General features: G+C 44.6%; 1 protein-coding gene and 1 long non-coding RNA gene across 3 annotated transcripts in view; one reads left to right on the top strand and one right to left on the bottom strand.

Annotated features, from left to right (window-relative positions):
• Positions 1-8,333, bottom strand: part of DCAF12 (DDB1 and CUL4 associated factor 12) — a 34,665-nt gene extending 26,332 nt beyond the window's left edge. Inside the window, exons 1-2 of one of the 2 annotated variants that reach the window (XM_077912320.1) lie at positions 7,961-8,333; positions 5,348-5,602 (exon numbers count right to left, since the gene is read on the bottom strand). In XM_077912320.1, coding sequence (XP_077768446.1) covers positions 5,348-5,602; positions 7,961-7,966 — 261 coding nt within the window. In that variant the 5' untranslated portion in view covers positions 7,967-8,333. Of the gene's footprint in view, positions 1-5,347; positions 5,603-6,665; positions 7,050-7,960 lie in introns of those variants that run through there. The other variant, XM_077912319.1, reaches the window with a different exon arrangement.
• On the top strand, positions 7,086-13,410 carry LOC144322372 (uncharacterized). Its single transcript, XR_013388029.1, has 4 exons — positions 7,086-8,499; positions 10,328-10,408; positions 12,926-13,139; positions 13,292-13,410. It is a non-coding gene; the product is annotated as an uncharacterized LOC144322372 (long non-coding RNA).
• The last annotated feature ends 918 nt before the right edge of the window (positions 13,411-14,328 follow it).

The raw sequence follows: 14,328 nt of genomic DNA on the forward strand, positions 1-14,328 counted from the left end.
GAAGCAGGCTCCATGCACTGGGAGCCTGACGTGGGATTCGATCCAGGGTCTCCAGGATCGCGCCCTGGGCCAAAGGCAGGCGCCAAACTACTGCGCCACCCAGGGATCCCCCTACAGTTATTTTCTTAACCCTCAAGTCTACCATTCTTCCCCCACACCCAAATTAGGCTCCTCAAAACTTTTTCCTCCCATCTAACAGCAAATCACAACCCAAACTCATTTTGTTTGCTTCAATTTTGTTTTAACTTCAGTTTTAAGTAATCTCCATACCCAATGTGAGGCTCAAACTTACAACCCTGAGATCAAGAGTCACATGCTCTACCAACTGGGCTAGGCTGGTGCCAGCTTTTTGCTTCATTATAATCCACCAAATCGGGATCCCAGGGTGGCGCAGAGGTTTAGCACCTGCCTTTGGTCCAGGGCGTGATCCTGGAGACCCGGGATCGAATCCCACGTCGGGCTCCTGGTGCATGGAGCCTGCTTCTCCCTCTGCCTATGTCTCTGCCTCTCTCTCTCTCTCTGTGTGTGACTATCATAAATAAATAAAAATTTTAAAAAATTATAATCCACCAAATCTATCTGTGAAGTCAGTAGTATTCCTCTGACCATTACTTTGGGAAGTGGTGAGAAAAAAGAAAGCAGCCCTGACAACTAGGAATTAGCCTGGTACTATCAGCTAGGCCTTGATATCTTGGTAAAAATAATTTTACAGGAAATTTTCCTGTGAAAGTCCCATTTCCTTAAGCATTCCCCCAAATCGCCCTCAGTTAAGTCCTTTCTATACACCTTCTTTCTGAGAGGTCTTGTGGTTCCCTTAGGTACAGGTTCTCTGTAACTCCAATAAGCAATTGTATCTACTATGTTAAGTCCCTGATAGTCTTTGGCTGAAAGGTATCAGTAAATGAGAAATAAGAATCTAAAATCACATACCTTAAATTCTACATACATTACCACAGTATCACCATCTTTCTCTTCAAACCAACCCTTCTCAAAATATTCCCTTTCCTTTTTTATTTTATTTTTTAATTTTTATTTATTTATGATAGTCACAGAGAGAGAGAGAGAGAGGCAGAGACACAGGAAGAGGGAAAAGCAGGCTCCATGCACCGGGAGCCCGATACGGGATTCGATCCCAGGTCTCCAGGATCACGCCCTGGGCCAAAGGCAGGCGCCAAACCGCTGCACCACCCAGAGATCCCTTATTTTATTTTTTAAAGAGGTTTTATTTATTAATGAGAGAGAGAGAGAGAGAGAGAGAGAGAGGGGCAGAGACACAGGCAGAGGGAGAAACAGACTCCATGCAGGGAGCCCAACGTGGGACTGGATCCCGGGTCTCCAGGATCAGGCCCTGGGCTGAAGGCAGCACTAAACCGCTGAGCCACCTGGGCTGCCCCCTCCCCTTCCTTTAAAAATTTTTTTTTTATTTAAGTAATCTCTATACTCAATGTAGGGCTCAAACTCAGGAACCTGAGATCAAGAGTTGTATGTTCTTCTGACTGAGCCAGCCAGGTGCCCTAAAATACCCCTCCTAGTTCTCCTCTGACCTTCCTGCTTCAAGGTTCTATCTTTAGCTACCCTTTCAATATCAGTTTTTTTTTTTTTTTAAGATTTTATTTATTTATTCATGAGAGACACACAGAGAGAGGCAGAGACACAGGCGGAGGGAGAAGTAGGCTCCCTGCAGGGAGCCTGATGTGGGACTCAATCCCAGACCCCAGGATCATGCCCTGAGCCGCTGAGCCACCCAGGCATCCCAGTATCAGTGGTTCTTATCCATTTCTGGCTCACAGTACTCTTTTTTGAAAATGTAAAACTATGGACTGCTCCCCATACCAGTCTCCCCACATTGTGCTCAGAAAATACACAGAATGAAATTTTTTCAATTTTAGAAAAGGTTTATGGAACTTAAAAATGACTTCTCTATCCTCTCTCCCATGGTAGTACATTAATGTCAATAATCCCTTATACATGTATTTTTTAAAAATCCCTTATATATAGATGACTATCCCCAAATCACTAACTTCAATCTTTACCCCTCTTTTAAATTTCAACTAAGTGAAAACACAAAACTAAACTCATTTTCTTTTCAAATCTGTTCAATATTGCTTCCTCTTGCCATCCTGCCAGTTATCCAGATTTCAAGACATCAGTATCAATTTTGATTAATCCTCTGGATCACATCTGAGCATCTCACAATCTACAGATTTTATCTCTTTTAAATATATTTAAAACAATTTTTTTGCAGGGGCATCTGGCTGGTTCAGTGGTTGAGCATCTGCCTTTGGCTCAGGTCGTGATTCTGGGGTCCTGAGATGGAGTCCTGCATTGGGTTCCCTGCATGGAGACTGCTTCTCCCTCTGCCTGTGTCTCTGCCTCTCTCTCCGTGTCTCTCATGAATAAATAAATAAAATCTTAAAAAAAAAAAAAAAGGGTTTACCTGCTGCTTTTTTCAAATAAGGATTTTCTAATACCTCAGCAGAGGTTTCAAAACTATTGCAAGCTAGTTAACTGGGAAATGACCTGCCTTTTTTAGCAGGTACATTCAGTTGAATGCTAATGATTACCAACAGCACCCAAGACAAAAACAGTTTCTAACCTGCAGGTATATTAACAGACTATTTCAGGATAAAATGGTTGTAGTATACTTTTCGTACTTAGTACAGTAAAACTGCTTCATTGACAACAAAATTTCAACACATAAAAACTTAATTTATTATTGAGAATCCAGTACAAACTCTTCTTTCCCCCAAATCTTCACATATTATCCAAAGATAATTCTAATTGTTTAATTTTCCTTTCTTTCAAACTGAGGGAAGTCCCAGGGAATGCAAAGAGCACTGGAGAAAGTTTTTTTTTTTTTTTTTGGAGAAAGTTTTATATTCATTATCACCACTACTACTTTTGCATAAGGAAGATAACTTCAAGTATTTTCCAAGATGTGCACAGCCACCTTCTCAGCACTGGATATTAACCACTCCCACGTTACAGATGGGAAAACAAAGGCACAGATAAGGGAATCATTGTCAAATGTCATCAAGTTCAAAGAGCTGAGTTTCTAGTTCCCTGCTTTGGTTCTGGAAGCTAAGCAAATAACACAAATTATAAAAACAGGTCCTCACTTAATTAAACACACTAGGTTATGAGGAAACAGACAGAGATAGATATTAACAGTAAATTATTACTTAACATTATACAAACCTCCAAAATAGGGTCAATAAATTTAAGAAGGAGACTATGATTAACTTAGTTTATAATTCAACATTTGCTGGGCAAAATACAATAAAGGTATATACAGAGAGTGGAATGAATTCCTCCAAATGGGAGACTTTCTACTCCAAGTGACGATGATTATTCCCTTAAACCATGAGTGGCCTTAGAGAATAGGAAAAGGAAGTTTTGTAGGAGCTTGCCACCACTATTTAGTTTTGAAAGGCTTCTGTATAAGCAGCAACCTTCAACACAAGAGGAAATGAGAACTGGGCCTCAACTACCATGATTATTATTTCCTTCCTTAAAACTCATGTTTAAATCTTTGCCTAGGTCCTTTATAAACAAACACTTTGGGGCACCTGAGTGGCTCAGTTGGTTAAGCTCTGCCTTGGGCTCAGGTCATGATCCCAGGATCCTGAGATCACACCCAGCATTGTGCTCCCTGCTCAGCAGAGAGCCTGCTTCTCCCTCTCCCTCCTACTCCCTCTATCTGTGCTCTCTGTTGAATAAATAAATACAATCTTTTTTTTAAAATTTTTATTTATTTATGATAGTCACACAGAGAGAGAGAGAGAGGCAGAGACATAGGCAGAGGGAGAAGGAGGCTCCATGCACCGGGAGCCCGATATGGGATTCGATCCCGAGTCTCCAGGATCGCGCCCTGGGCCAAAGGCAGGCGCCAAACCGCTGCGCCACCCAGGGATCCCCCAATAAATAAAATCTTGAAAAATAAACACCTCTAGTAATTAGTAATTAAAACACTCTTGATCTAGACCAACCTTCTCTCTTTCAACTAATCCAAGATGTGTTTCTGTTTAAGGTGAATTTACCCAGCCATCATGACATTACTCATGTATTCACCCAGGGTAAGGTAAAACAGAGAGCAGCTGGGCCTACATTCCATCCTTTCTCATGCTTCATCAGGAATCATTTCCCACCTCCAGGCCCTGCCTCTCACCATTCCTCTAACATCATGATACTTGTGTTCTTCTGTTCCCATTATATCTGCAATATCCAATCATGGATTGATGTATTTTATCTATTCCTATAATTGTGATTATATAGCTTACTGATAAATTTTTCCCTTCATTCACTTATAACTGTTTTCTAAGTTATTCTGCACAAAAACACTCCCCTCTCCATGTAATACTTATTTTTTCTTTCTTGAATCCTTTTCAGGAGGCTACTTTGCAAAGAACAAACATTCGCAACCTGAAACCACCAAACATACCTTTTGTGACCTTTCTTAAAGGAAATATATCTTTAGATTCTACTCAAAAATGTTCGGGGAGGGTGATTTTGCCAAGTGCTATTTTATTTATTTATTTTTTTAAGATTTATTTTAGAGAGAGAGTGCAAGAGCATGAGCAGGCGGGGCAGAAGGAGACAGGGAATCTCATGCAGACTCTGTGCAGATCATGGAACCCAACACAGGGCTCCATCTCACGACCCTGATCATGACCTGAGCTGAAACTGAGAGTCGGATGCTTAACCAACTGAGCCACCCAGGTACCCGCCAAATGTAATTTTAAATATATATTTTTAAATATTTTATTTATTTATTCATGATAGACAGAGACAGAGACAGAGACAGAGACACAGGCCGAGGGAGAAGCAGTCTCCATGCAGGGAACCCGATGCAGGACTCGATCCCGGGATTCCAGGATCACGCGCTGGGCCAAAGGCAGGCGCTGAACCGCTGAGCCACCCAGGGATCCCCTCATTTTAAATATTTTTATATGTGCCCTTAGTCTAGCAGATAAGAACTAGGTTCCCACTATTATGTTTCCTGAGCATCATTCCTTCCTAAATCTTTCCTCTGAGGTCCTTGACTTAAAGCAACATAAAAAAGTGAGGCTAAAGAAACCCTAAAATCAGTGTAACAGCTGTATGGCAAGAGGCCTAAAGAAATAGACTCCTCTGAAGATTTATCAAGAAAGAAATGAGGAAATGGGAAAAGGGACATAAAGAGAGGAAGAAGTTTTCAGCAGATAGGAAGGGGATGGAAAGCAGAGTGAGCCAATCTCCTCCCAAAAGAAACCAATGGGGAAAATGAGCAGTGAAAGGTTTTAGAGCATGTGGAGCCAAAATGTATCCAGGTCCTAGAATACCGTTCATTTACCCCCTAGACACTTACCGTGTTGCATTTTGTGCCACACACCACTTGCCTATGATTCAGCCACTGAGATGCAAACACTTTATTAAGGGTCCCAAGGTGAAACTCTCTTTCCTTCAGGAGACTGGGAAGTTGCTGTGCTGCATAGCCATGCAGCACTCGAGAATAGTTGGTTTCATTCTGAAGCCTGACTTCTCGGTTCTTCAAGTAGTACACTAAGGATCTCTTCACTGGGGGGAGTCTTTTCCTTTTGTGAAGTGAATGATCCCAGCCAAACTGTGGAAAGCAATATTAGAAATTAGGGCTTTGGCCACCTTTGTTCAGAACAAGGGATCCTCCTGTATCAGAGAAATCACCAAGAATTCATCCCGCAGGATTGACATACAACAGAACAGGAATCTCAATACATAAAAGTCCAGTTTAACTCTTCCAACACTGAAAAGATGCTACTCAGTCAAACCTACGTATGAGAAACAAGGACTGAAAGACAAGGGAAAGGAAGCAGAAAAGAGGTCAAAAGGTTTACCAGGCCTGTTAGGAGCAAAGGATTCAGAGTCCCTAAAGCTATCCTTGATAAGGAAGGGAACGAAGGACCAAATAATTACTATACCGACCTGAGCTGCATCTCTACCCACGCACCGTCTCCCCTCTCAGTCTGTACTCCCCGTGGAGCATGGAGAGTGCAGCTGGGGGCAGACTGGGGTCCCACGCCTTCCAGGGACACGCAATCAGGGCCACCCCCCTGTCACCAGGCCCGCGCTCCAGGCCGTTGAGGAATCGCGAAAAATCAAACACTAAGGGAGTAGGAGGCACGGGAAATCAGAGTATGAAACGCGTTCAACAAGGGCGTTATAGGGATGATACCTGAGAACTGCTGTTTTTTATACCGATCCAAGAGGCAAAAAGCCCAGGTCAGGGAAACCTATTTCCCATATAAAGCACGCAATCATCTCCGCTTCCCGAGGTCCCGGAAGGGGGACTTTACGGTCTCCCAGTATCTTCTGGGAGGTTTTGTTCCTGATTCCCATCGACGTTGGTTTCCCTTCCGCCAAGGACAAGATTGTAGCTTCTTCTCAAGCCCCACGACCGGCTGCAGGGCTTCCCTGGAATAGGCCCTGTTCCAAGTTTCCCTTTAGCTCCTGATTGCTCTGGCCTTTCTGCTCTTCTCTGAATCCCTGAGGGCCGGGCCCGGCCCTGACCCTACAGGCTGGGGCCCCACTCCTGCCCCATCTCTGACTACAAACCTTGGTCCCCGGGTTCCGGTTTCCTGATCTTTGAGCCCTCCCCCGCTCTAGGTGCCTCGGCGGTAGAACCCGGGTCCAGGCCTCTCAGCCCTCACCTGCGGGCACTGAGCGTCGCTCCCAGCTCCTGGCGAGGCGGGCGCTTTCCGCTTCCTGCTAACTGCTTTCCGGGCCATAGTGGGCAGCGCCGCAGCGGCCCCGCAGCCACATGGGGCGGGGGTAGCTAGGGTTAGCAAGACGGCGGGTCATATACTGGGCCCCGGGGCCGCGCACTTTTGTGCGCCTGGCCCGGAAAATGGCCCGGACCCGGGGAGGCAAGCAGAGAGAAAGGAGGGAGGGAGGGCAGGGGTCGGGAAAGGGAAAGGGCTGGGGAGGAAGAAACGAGCAGCTCTCAGACGAATTGAGTCTGAAAGGACGGCGAGCGGCGAGAACCAAAACACCCCCTCCCCTTCGCCCGCGCTCCGTCACCCTTGCGCAGCCGCACTCCGCAGCATGTCGCCACGGCGACGCTGCCGGGCCTTCAGGGGTGGGGTTTAGGGCCTGCGAGTGGAGAGTTCGCGGCAGTTGTTTGGCTGCCGCCCGCGCATTTCCAACGGTCGTCAGATGGCCGCTGAGGTGGAAGACCCGGGGTCGAAGGAATCTGCGTTCTGCCGTGGACCGCGGATCCCCGCCTGCCCGTCCGCAGGCACCCGGAAGTGAGGACGGCTATCCTCGCTCCGGTTAGGAATTCCTCCCGGCACACGCCTTTACCCGGCAGCTGCCACTGGTTATCTCTTACTGAGCGCCGCACTTTCCCCGAACCTATCGGAAACGGAGCGCTGACACCGTGGGCTGTACTCTATGCCCGGAGGCAGGACCTCCTTCCTCCACCCTCGCAAGGTGGAGTCCGGCTTAGGGTCCACGCCCGCCTGGCCAGACTTGCCCTCCGCAGCGTTTCTGCCCTGCCTGGCATTACCAGCCCAGGATGCTCCCCAGGGCTCTGGCCGCCTCCTTCCCATCCCTGGGGAGCCCACGGGCTCCATTCTCCACGCAGTCATGCCTCCCTGCTGGCCACCTCCCCCGCCTAACCATCTCTCCTGCCCTAACCGTAACAGCCCCTCAAGTGAGCTTTCCCTCAGCTACGACCTTCAGATTCTCACGACCTACCGGCCACACTGCCTTTTGTGCTTTATGAAATAGGTCTCATGCCTTAAGTTATGTTTTGTATGTCTCCCATGCAGTCCTAAATTGAGGACAGGACCAGGGGACTGCCCCTGCCTGCCTCTCCCTGGGGACCCTGGTTGCATCTCCATGAGGGCAGATGGGGTGAAACTCTGAACCACAGAGAAGAGAGTAGAGTGGATGTTGCTTGTCGGTCAGTTAGATAACGGGGCTTCTTCAGGATCACCCTTGCCTCCATTTTCAGAAGATCCTGTAGGAATTTGCGCTGGCTTCCACTTTCCTCAGGCACAGAAACTCTTTGAGGAAGCAGGATGCTCTTGCTTGGGGTTGACTGTCCTCGGGCTCTAGTGCCCAGTTACCTGATGATGGTTGCTTCAGACCTCATACCTTCAGGGAGCTCTGTTGACCCATCCGAAGCTCTGCCTACAAGATTTGGATTTGTTTTCCACACCAAAACAAAGACCAGATTGAGACAGGGTCCTCTGCCATCCCAAGTGGGCACTGCCACTAATTTCTAATGCCACCTTGGGAAAGGCAGCCCCATCTTACTTCATCAGGCCTATCCCTTCAGAGACATGCACAGAGTGAATGGGTCAGAAGTGGTTCAGTTTCCTTTTTAAGCCTATTGTTCCAGTTCTGTCTTGCCTCACAATGCCCTTGATGACCCAGGAGCCCATTGGGCAAGAATCTGGAATTCCTTTGAGAATCTCTAGGCTCATGCCAGGCTGCACATGGTATTGCCCAGTCAGAGGCTTCAGCCTCATCCTTAAGGTTAGTACGCTTTATCTTGGCATCCCAGGAACTAGCCCCAAATGCACTTCCCAACAGAGCTTATAATTTCTGTGGAATGAAGATTCACCGGGAAGTTTAAAAATCCACAATTGCCTTTATTTATTTTATTTTATTTATTTATTTATTTATTTTAAATTTATTTATTTATTTATGATAGTCACACACACACAGAGAGAGAGAGAGGCAGAGACACAGGCAGAGGGAGAAGCAGGCTCCATGCACCGGGAGCCCGACGTGGGATTCGATCCCGGGTCTCCAGGATCGTGCCCTGGGCCAAAGGCAGGTGCCAAACCGCTGCACCACCCAGGGATCCCTATTTATTTTATTAACATGTATTTATTTATTTGAGAGAGAGCACACGCATGTGCATGCAGGTGGGGAGGGGCAAACAGAGAGGAAGAGAGAGAATCTCAGGCAGACTTCCCACTGAGCCCAACCTGGGGCTTGATCTCACTACCTTGAGATCTCTACCTGAGGAGAAAGCAAGAATCAGACACTTAACCTACTACTCACGCACCCAGGTATCACAGTATCATCACTCTTTTAAGAACAATTGTGTGGGGGTACAAGGGTGGCTCAGTTGGTTGAGTGTCCAACTCTTGACTTCAGCTCAGGTCATGATCTCTGGGTTGTAGGATCAGCCCCATGTTGGGCTCCTCGCTCAGTGTGGAGTCTGCTTGAGATTCTCTCTCCCTCTGCCCCTCCCACTCATGCTTGCTCTCTCTCTAATAAATAAATAAATAAATAAATAAATAAATAAATAAATAAATAAATAATATATTAAAAAAAAAAGAAGACCAGTGATACCAAAAATAAAACCCCCAAACCTGTTGATGATACCAAGGATTGGTAAGGAGGCAGAATGACTGGAACTTTCATACATTACTAGTGAGCATGTAAATTAGTACAATTTGGAAAAATCTATGACAGTACCTACTATAGCTGAGTACGTGTACTTTATAATCCAAAACTTCAACTTCTGATTATAACAACAGAAATGAGTGTTTATGGTCACCAAAAGGCAAAAGAATAATCAGTTTTATTCATAGCAGCTACAAATGGGAAATAGTTCATATGTCAATCAATAGGGACACCTGGGTGGCTCAGTTGGTTAAACATCTGCCTTATCTTTGGGTCCTGGGATCGAGCCCCACGTTGGGCTCCCTGCTCAGTAGGGAGTCCGCCTCTCTCTTTATCCCTCTGCCTCTGCCTTTCTCCACTGCTCGTTCTCTTTCTCTCTCAAATAAATAAATAAAATCTATTAAAAAATGTCAATCAATAGTAGATAAATTGACAGTTCCCATGATGACTTCATTAGGTTTGATAATTTGCTATAATGACTCACAGGACTCAAGAAAATAAATACTATTAACAGTTTATTATAAAGGCTATTATAAAAGATACAAATGAGCAGCCAGATGAAGAGTGAGGTCTGGAAGGGTCCTGAACACAGAAGATTCTTTCCCTATGGAGTTTGGGGTACACTACCCTCATAGCATGTGGATATATTCAACAACTTGGAAGTTCTCTAAACCCCATAGTTTAGGTTTTACGTGGAGGTTACATTATGAAGGCATGATTCATTAAATCATTATTCTTTGGGGCGCCTGGGTGGCTTAGTCAGTTAGGTGTCTGCCTTTAGCTTGGGTCATGGTCCTGGGGTCTCCCTGCTCTGGAATCTGCTTCTTCCTCCCCCTTCTATCAATCCCTCCTGTTCATGCTCTCTCTCTCAAAATATTTTTAAAGTTAAAAAAAATCATTAACTTTTGGTAATTAATTCAATCCCCATCCTTTTTTCCTTTCCCAGAGGTTGAGAAATTAAGGCTGAAAGTTCCAAACCTGGCATCACATGGTTGGTTTCTCTTATATCCAAGGAACCATCCTGAAGGTATCTAAGGAACCATCTTGAGTCACCCCATTAACATAAACTCAGGTTTGATTGAGAATTACTGATAAATAATAAAAGATTGCTTCTCACCATTATCCCTTAGAAAAGTATAAGAGTCTTAGGAGCTTTTGTGTCAAGAACCAGGACAAAGACCAAATACATATCTTATATCCCAATATCATAGTAATAGAAGTCACTGTATTGGGGTGCCTGAGTGGCTCAGTCGGTTAAGCATCTGCCTCTCAAGTCGTGATCCCAGGGTCCTGGGATCAAGCCCCACATCAGGTTCCCTGCTCGGTGGGAAGCCTGCTTCTCCCTTTCCCTGTGCTGCTCACCCTGCTTGTGCTCTCTCTCTGTCAAATAAATAAAATCTTAAAAAAAAATAATAAGTCATTTAACTAACTGCTTTGCTAACTGGTTACTAACTAGGAGAATAATGGAGGCTTCTGGTGTTCAGAAAATTTCTTTTTCAAAAAAAAAAGAAAATTTCTTTTTCTTTTTAAAATATTTTATTTATTTATTTGAGAGAGAGAGAGAAAACGAGTAGGGGGAAGGGCAGAGAGAGCAGCAGACTCCCCACTTAGCAGGGAGCCTGGCACAACTCAGGGCTCAATCCCAGGACCCCAGGATCATGACCCAAGCCAAAGGCAGATGTTTAACAGACTGAGCCCTGCAAACACCCCTGGTGTGCAAGAAATTTCTACGTATGTCCATGTATGTGTGTGTGTATATATATATATATATTTAAAAAATAAAAAATTACTTTTAGTAATTTCTATACTCAAGATGGCTCAAACTCACCACCCTTGTGCTCATTTCGGCAGCACATATACTAAACTCACCACCCTGAGATCAAGAGTTGCATGCTCCTTAAGAGTGAGCCAACCAAAAAAAAAAAGAAGAGTGAGCCAACCAGGTGCTTGCCCCTTTACAGATTTTATTTTTAAGTAATCTCTACACCCAACGTGGGGATTGAACCTACAACCCAGAGATCAAGAGTTGCATGTTCCACCCACTGAGCCAGCCAGGTACCCAGAAATTTCTATATCTTGATCTTGGTGATGATTATACTAGTACTTGCTGATGATTATTACATACATATGTAAAATTCATCAAGCTGCACATTTAAGTATGCAGTTTATGCTAGTATACCTCAGTATAAAGAAATAAACATTGTGGGGGATCCTTGGATGGCTCAGCGGTTTGGCGCCCACCTTTGGCCCAGGGCGTAATCCTGGAGACCCGGGATCGAGTCCTACATCAGGCTCCCTGCATGGAGCCTGCTTCTTCCTCTGCCTGTGTCTCTGCCTCTCTCTCTCTCTCTCTCTCTCTCTGTGTCTCTCATGAATAAATAAAAAATATTTTTTTAAAAAAAGAAACATTCAAACATTTTTTACCTTTTTTTTTCCTTTGTACTTTTAAGAGACAATTAGGCTAGGAAGAAGGAAAATTTAGAAACCACAACCCTAGGCTGAAATGAACCTGAGAGGACATTGAATACATCACTTTACTCTCACCTCCACAATATTCTCCAGGCATATGAAAGCCTGAGAATCACCTTTGTCTCTCCCAATTCTTGTACCCTCTCCTCACACATTCACCTATCTATTCCATCACCAAGTCCTATTTATTTTACCTTCAAAATATCTTGAGTTGGGTCACCTGGGTGTCTCAGTCAGTTAAGCATCTGCCTTCAGCTCTGGTCATGATCCCTGGGTCCTGGGATTGAGCCCCACCCTCACCCCCTATCAGGTTCCCTGCTCAGTGGGGCTTGAACACATGACCGCAAGATCAAGATTCACATGCACATTGGGCTGCTTGGCTGGCTAAGTTGATGGAGCATGTGACTCTTGATCTTGGGGTTGTAAATTCAAACCCCGTGTTGAGTGTAGAGATTACTTAGAAATAAAATCTTTGGCCCCTGAGTAGCTTGGTTGGTTAAATGTCCAACTCTTGATTTTGGCTCTGGTCATGATTCCAGGGTCCTGGGATTGAGTCCTGCATCTGCTTCTCCCTCTGCCCTCCCCCCACCCATTCTCTCTCTCAAAATCTTTTTTTGGGGAGTAGGCTGGGTGGCTCAGCTGTTTAGCACTGCCTTCTGCCCAGGGCTTGATCCTGGAGACCTGGATTGAGTCCCACATTGGGCTCCCTTCATGGAGCCTGCTTCTCTCTGTCTCTCTTTGTGTCTCTCATGAATAAATAAATAATCTTAAAAAAAAAAAAATCTTTAAAAAAAAATCACAAAATCAAGAGTTCCAATCTTTTTCACTCCCACCCCTCCAAGTCAATCCTTGTGACCATTCCTTCACAATGTGATGTGCAGAAGGAGGCCCTTCAATGGTCAGGGACCCAGGACCTGCTCACTTTTTACATTTTCTTTGGCTTGGTCTTGCCAGGGAGAATAATAACAAAAAAATAGTATAAAATACTTCAGACAAATTGAAATTTTTTTTTTGACAAATTGAAATCTGTTATTCATGCTTAGTAACAGTAACTCCTCCTGTTTATTTTACACAGATTCCCTGGAACAAACAAAGCAGATGTTGCCACAATTCCCTGTATGACTCTACCCGTAATGTGTTGGAGCTAATTAACTATCCTTGCTAGCAATGGGCTTGGGAAGAAAGCATTTCTGTTAGGGAAAAGGATTTGGGATTTTAATTCATATGAACGATAATAGAAACAGCAAGAAGGGACCTGGAGGACATGGGAACAGGGACAGGGACAGATGGTAAGCCCTCAATAACTGCTCTCTGATGATGTTAAGATGTTACAGGTCTCTGAGGCCTGTGAATGCTAATATTTTTCATATCTGGGGGCATAGATTACTAAAGAAGGAAGATACTATAAAGAAAACACATCTCATTAAACTTACTCTTACAGAAAACTGAAATCAAAAAAGTCAAGTCATGCAGTCAGACAGTGGATGAGTGGAGACTAAAACCCAGGACTTCTGCTGTAGGTTATTTTCAGTTCTGCCACATTAAATATCTGGGTCCAGCTGAAGTTGCAAGTGGTCTTTATTTTAGCATTTTCCTAGTATTTTCATATATTTTCTTTTTTCAAAAACTGAAACTACTCTCAAACTACTTTGAGATCAGAAATTCTATTTCTATATTTTATGTATAATTTGATGCACATTAATAGATTTTAAATACAATTTCCAGTCCTTCAGGAACTATTTTTTCTTTTTTCTTTTTTTTAAGATTTTATTTATTTATTCATGAGAGACGTGGAGAGAGAGAGAGGCAGAGACACAGGCAGAGGGAGAAGCAGGCTCCATGCAGGGAGCCCGATGTGGGACTTGATCCCGGGACCCCAGGATCATGCCCTGGGCCAAAGGCAGGTGCTAAACCTCTGAGCCACCCAGGGATACCTTTCAGGAACTATTTATAAAGTTTGTATATTATTGGGCAGCCCTGGTGGCGCAGTGGTTTGGTGCTGCAGCCTGGGGTGGATCCTGGAGACCCGGGATCGAGCCCCACATCGGGTTTCCTGTATGGAGCCTGCTTCTCCCTCTGCCTGTGTCTCCGCCTCGCTCTGTGTGTCAATAAATAAATAAAATCTAAAAAAAAAAGAAAAAGCTTGTAAATTATCAAGTTTTGTGGTTTTTGCCTCCTACCTGTTTTTTTTTTTAAATTATCTATTTATCTATTTATCTATTTATGATAGAAAGAAGAGAGAAGGCACACAACTGAGTGGAGGGGCAGAGGGAGAGAGAATCCTGAAGCAGATTCTCTGCTGAGTGCAGAGCCCTATGTGGGGCTTGAACCCTAAGATCATGCGGTGAGTCCAAGCCAGGAGTTGGCCACTCAACCACTAAGCCACCCAGGTATCCCTTAAGTTTATTTTTCTTAGTAATTTCTGCACCCGAGGTGGGGTTTGAACTTAGGACCCCCAAGATCAAGAGTCACATGCTG

The sequence above is a fragment of the Canis aureus genome, chromosome 10, assembly GCF_053574225.1.
Source record: "Canis aureus isolate CA01 chromosome 10, VMU_Caureus_v.1.0, whole genome shotgun sequence".
Lineage (NCBI taxonomy): Eukaryota > Metazoa > Chordata > Mammalia > Carnivora > Canidae > Canis > Canis aureus.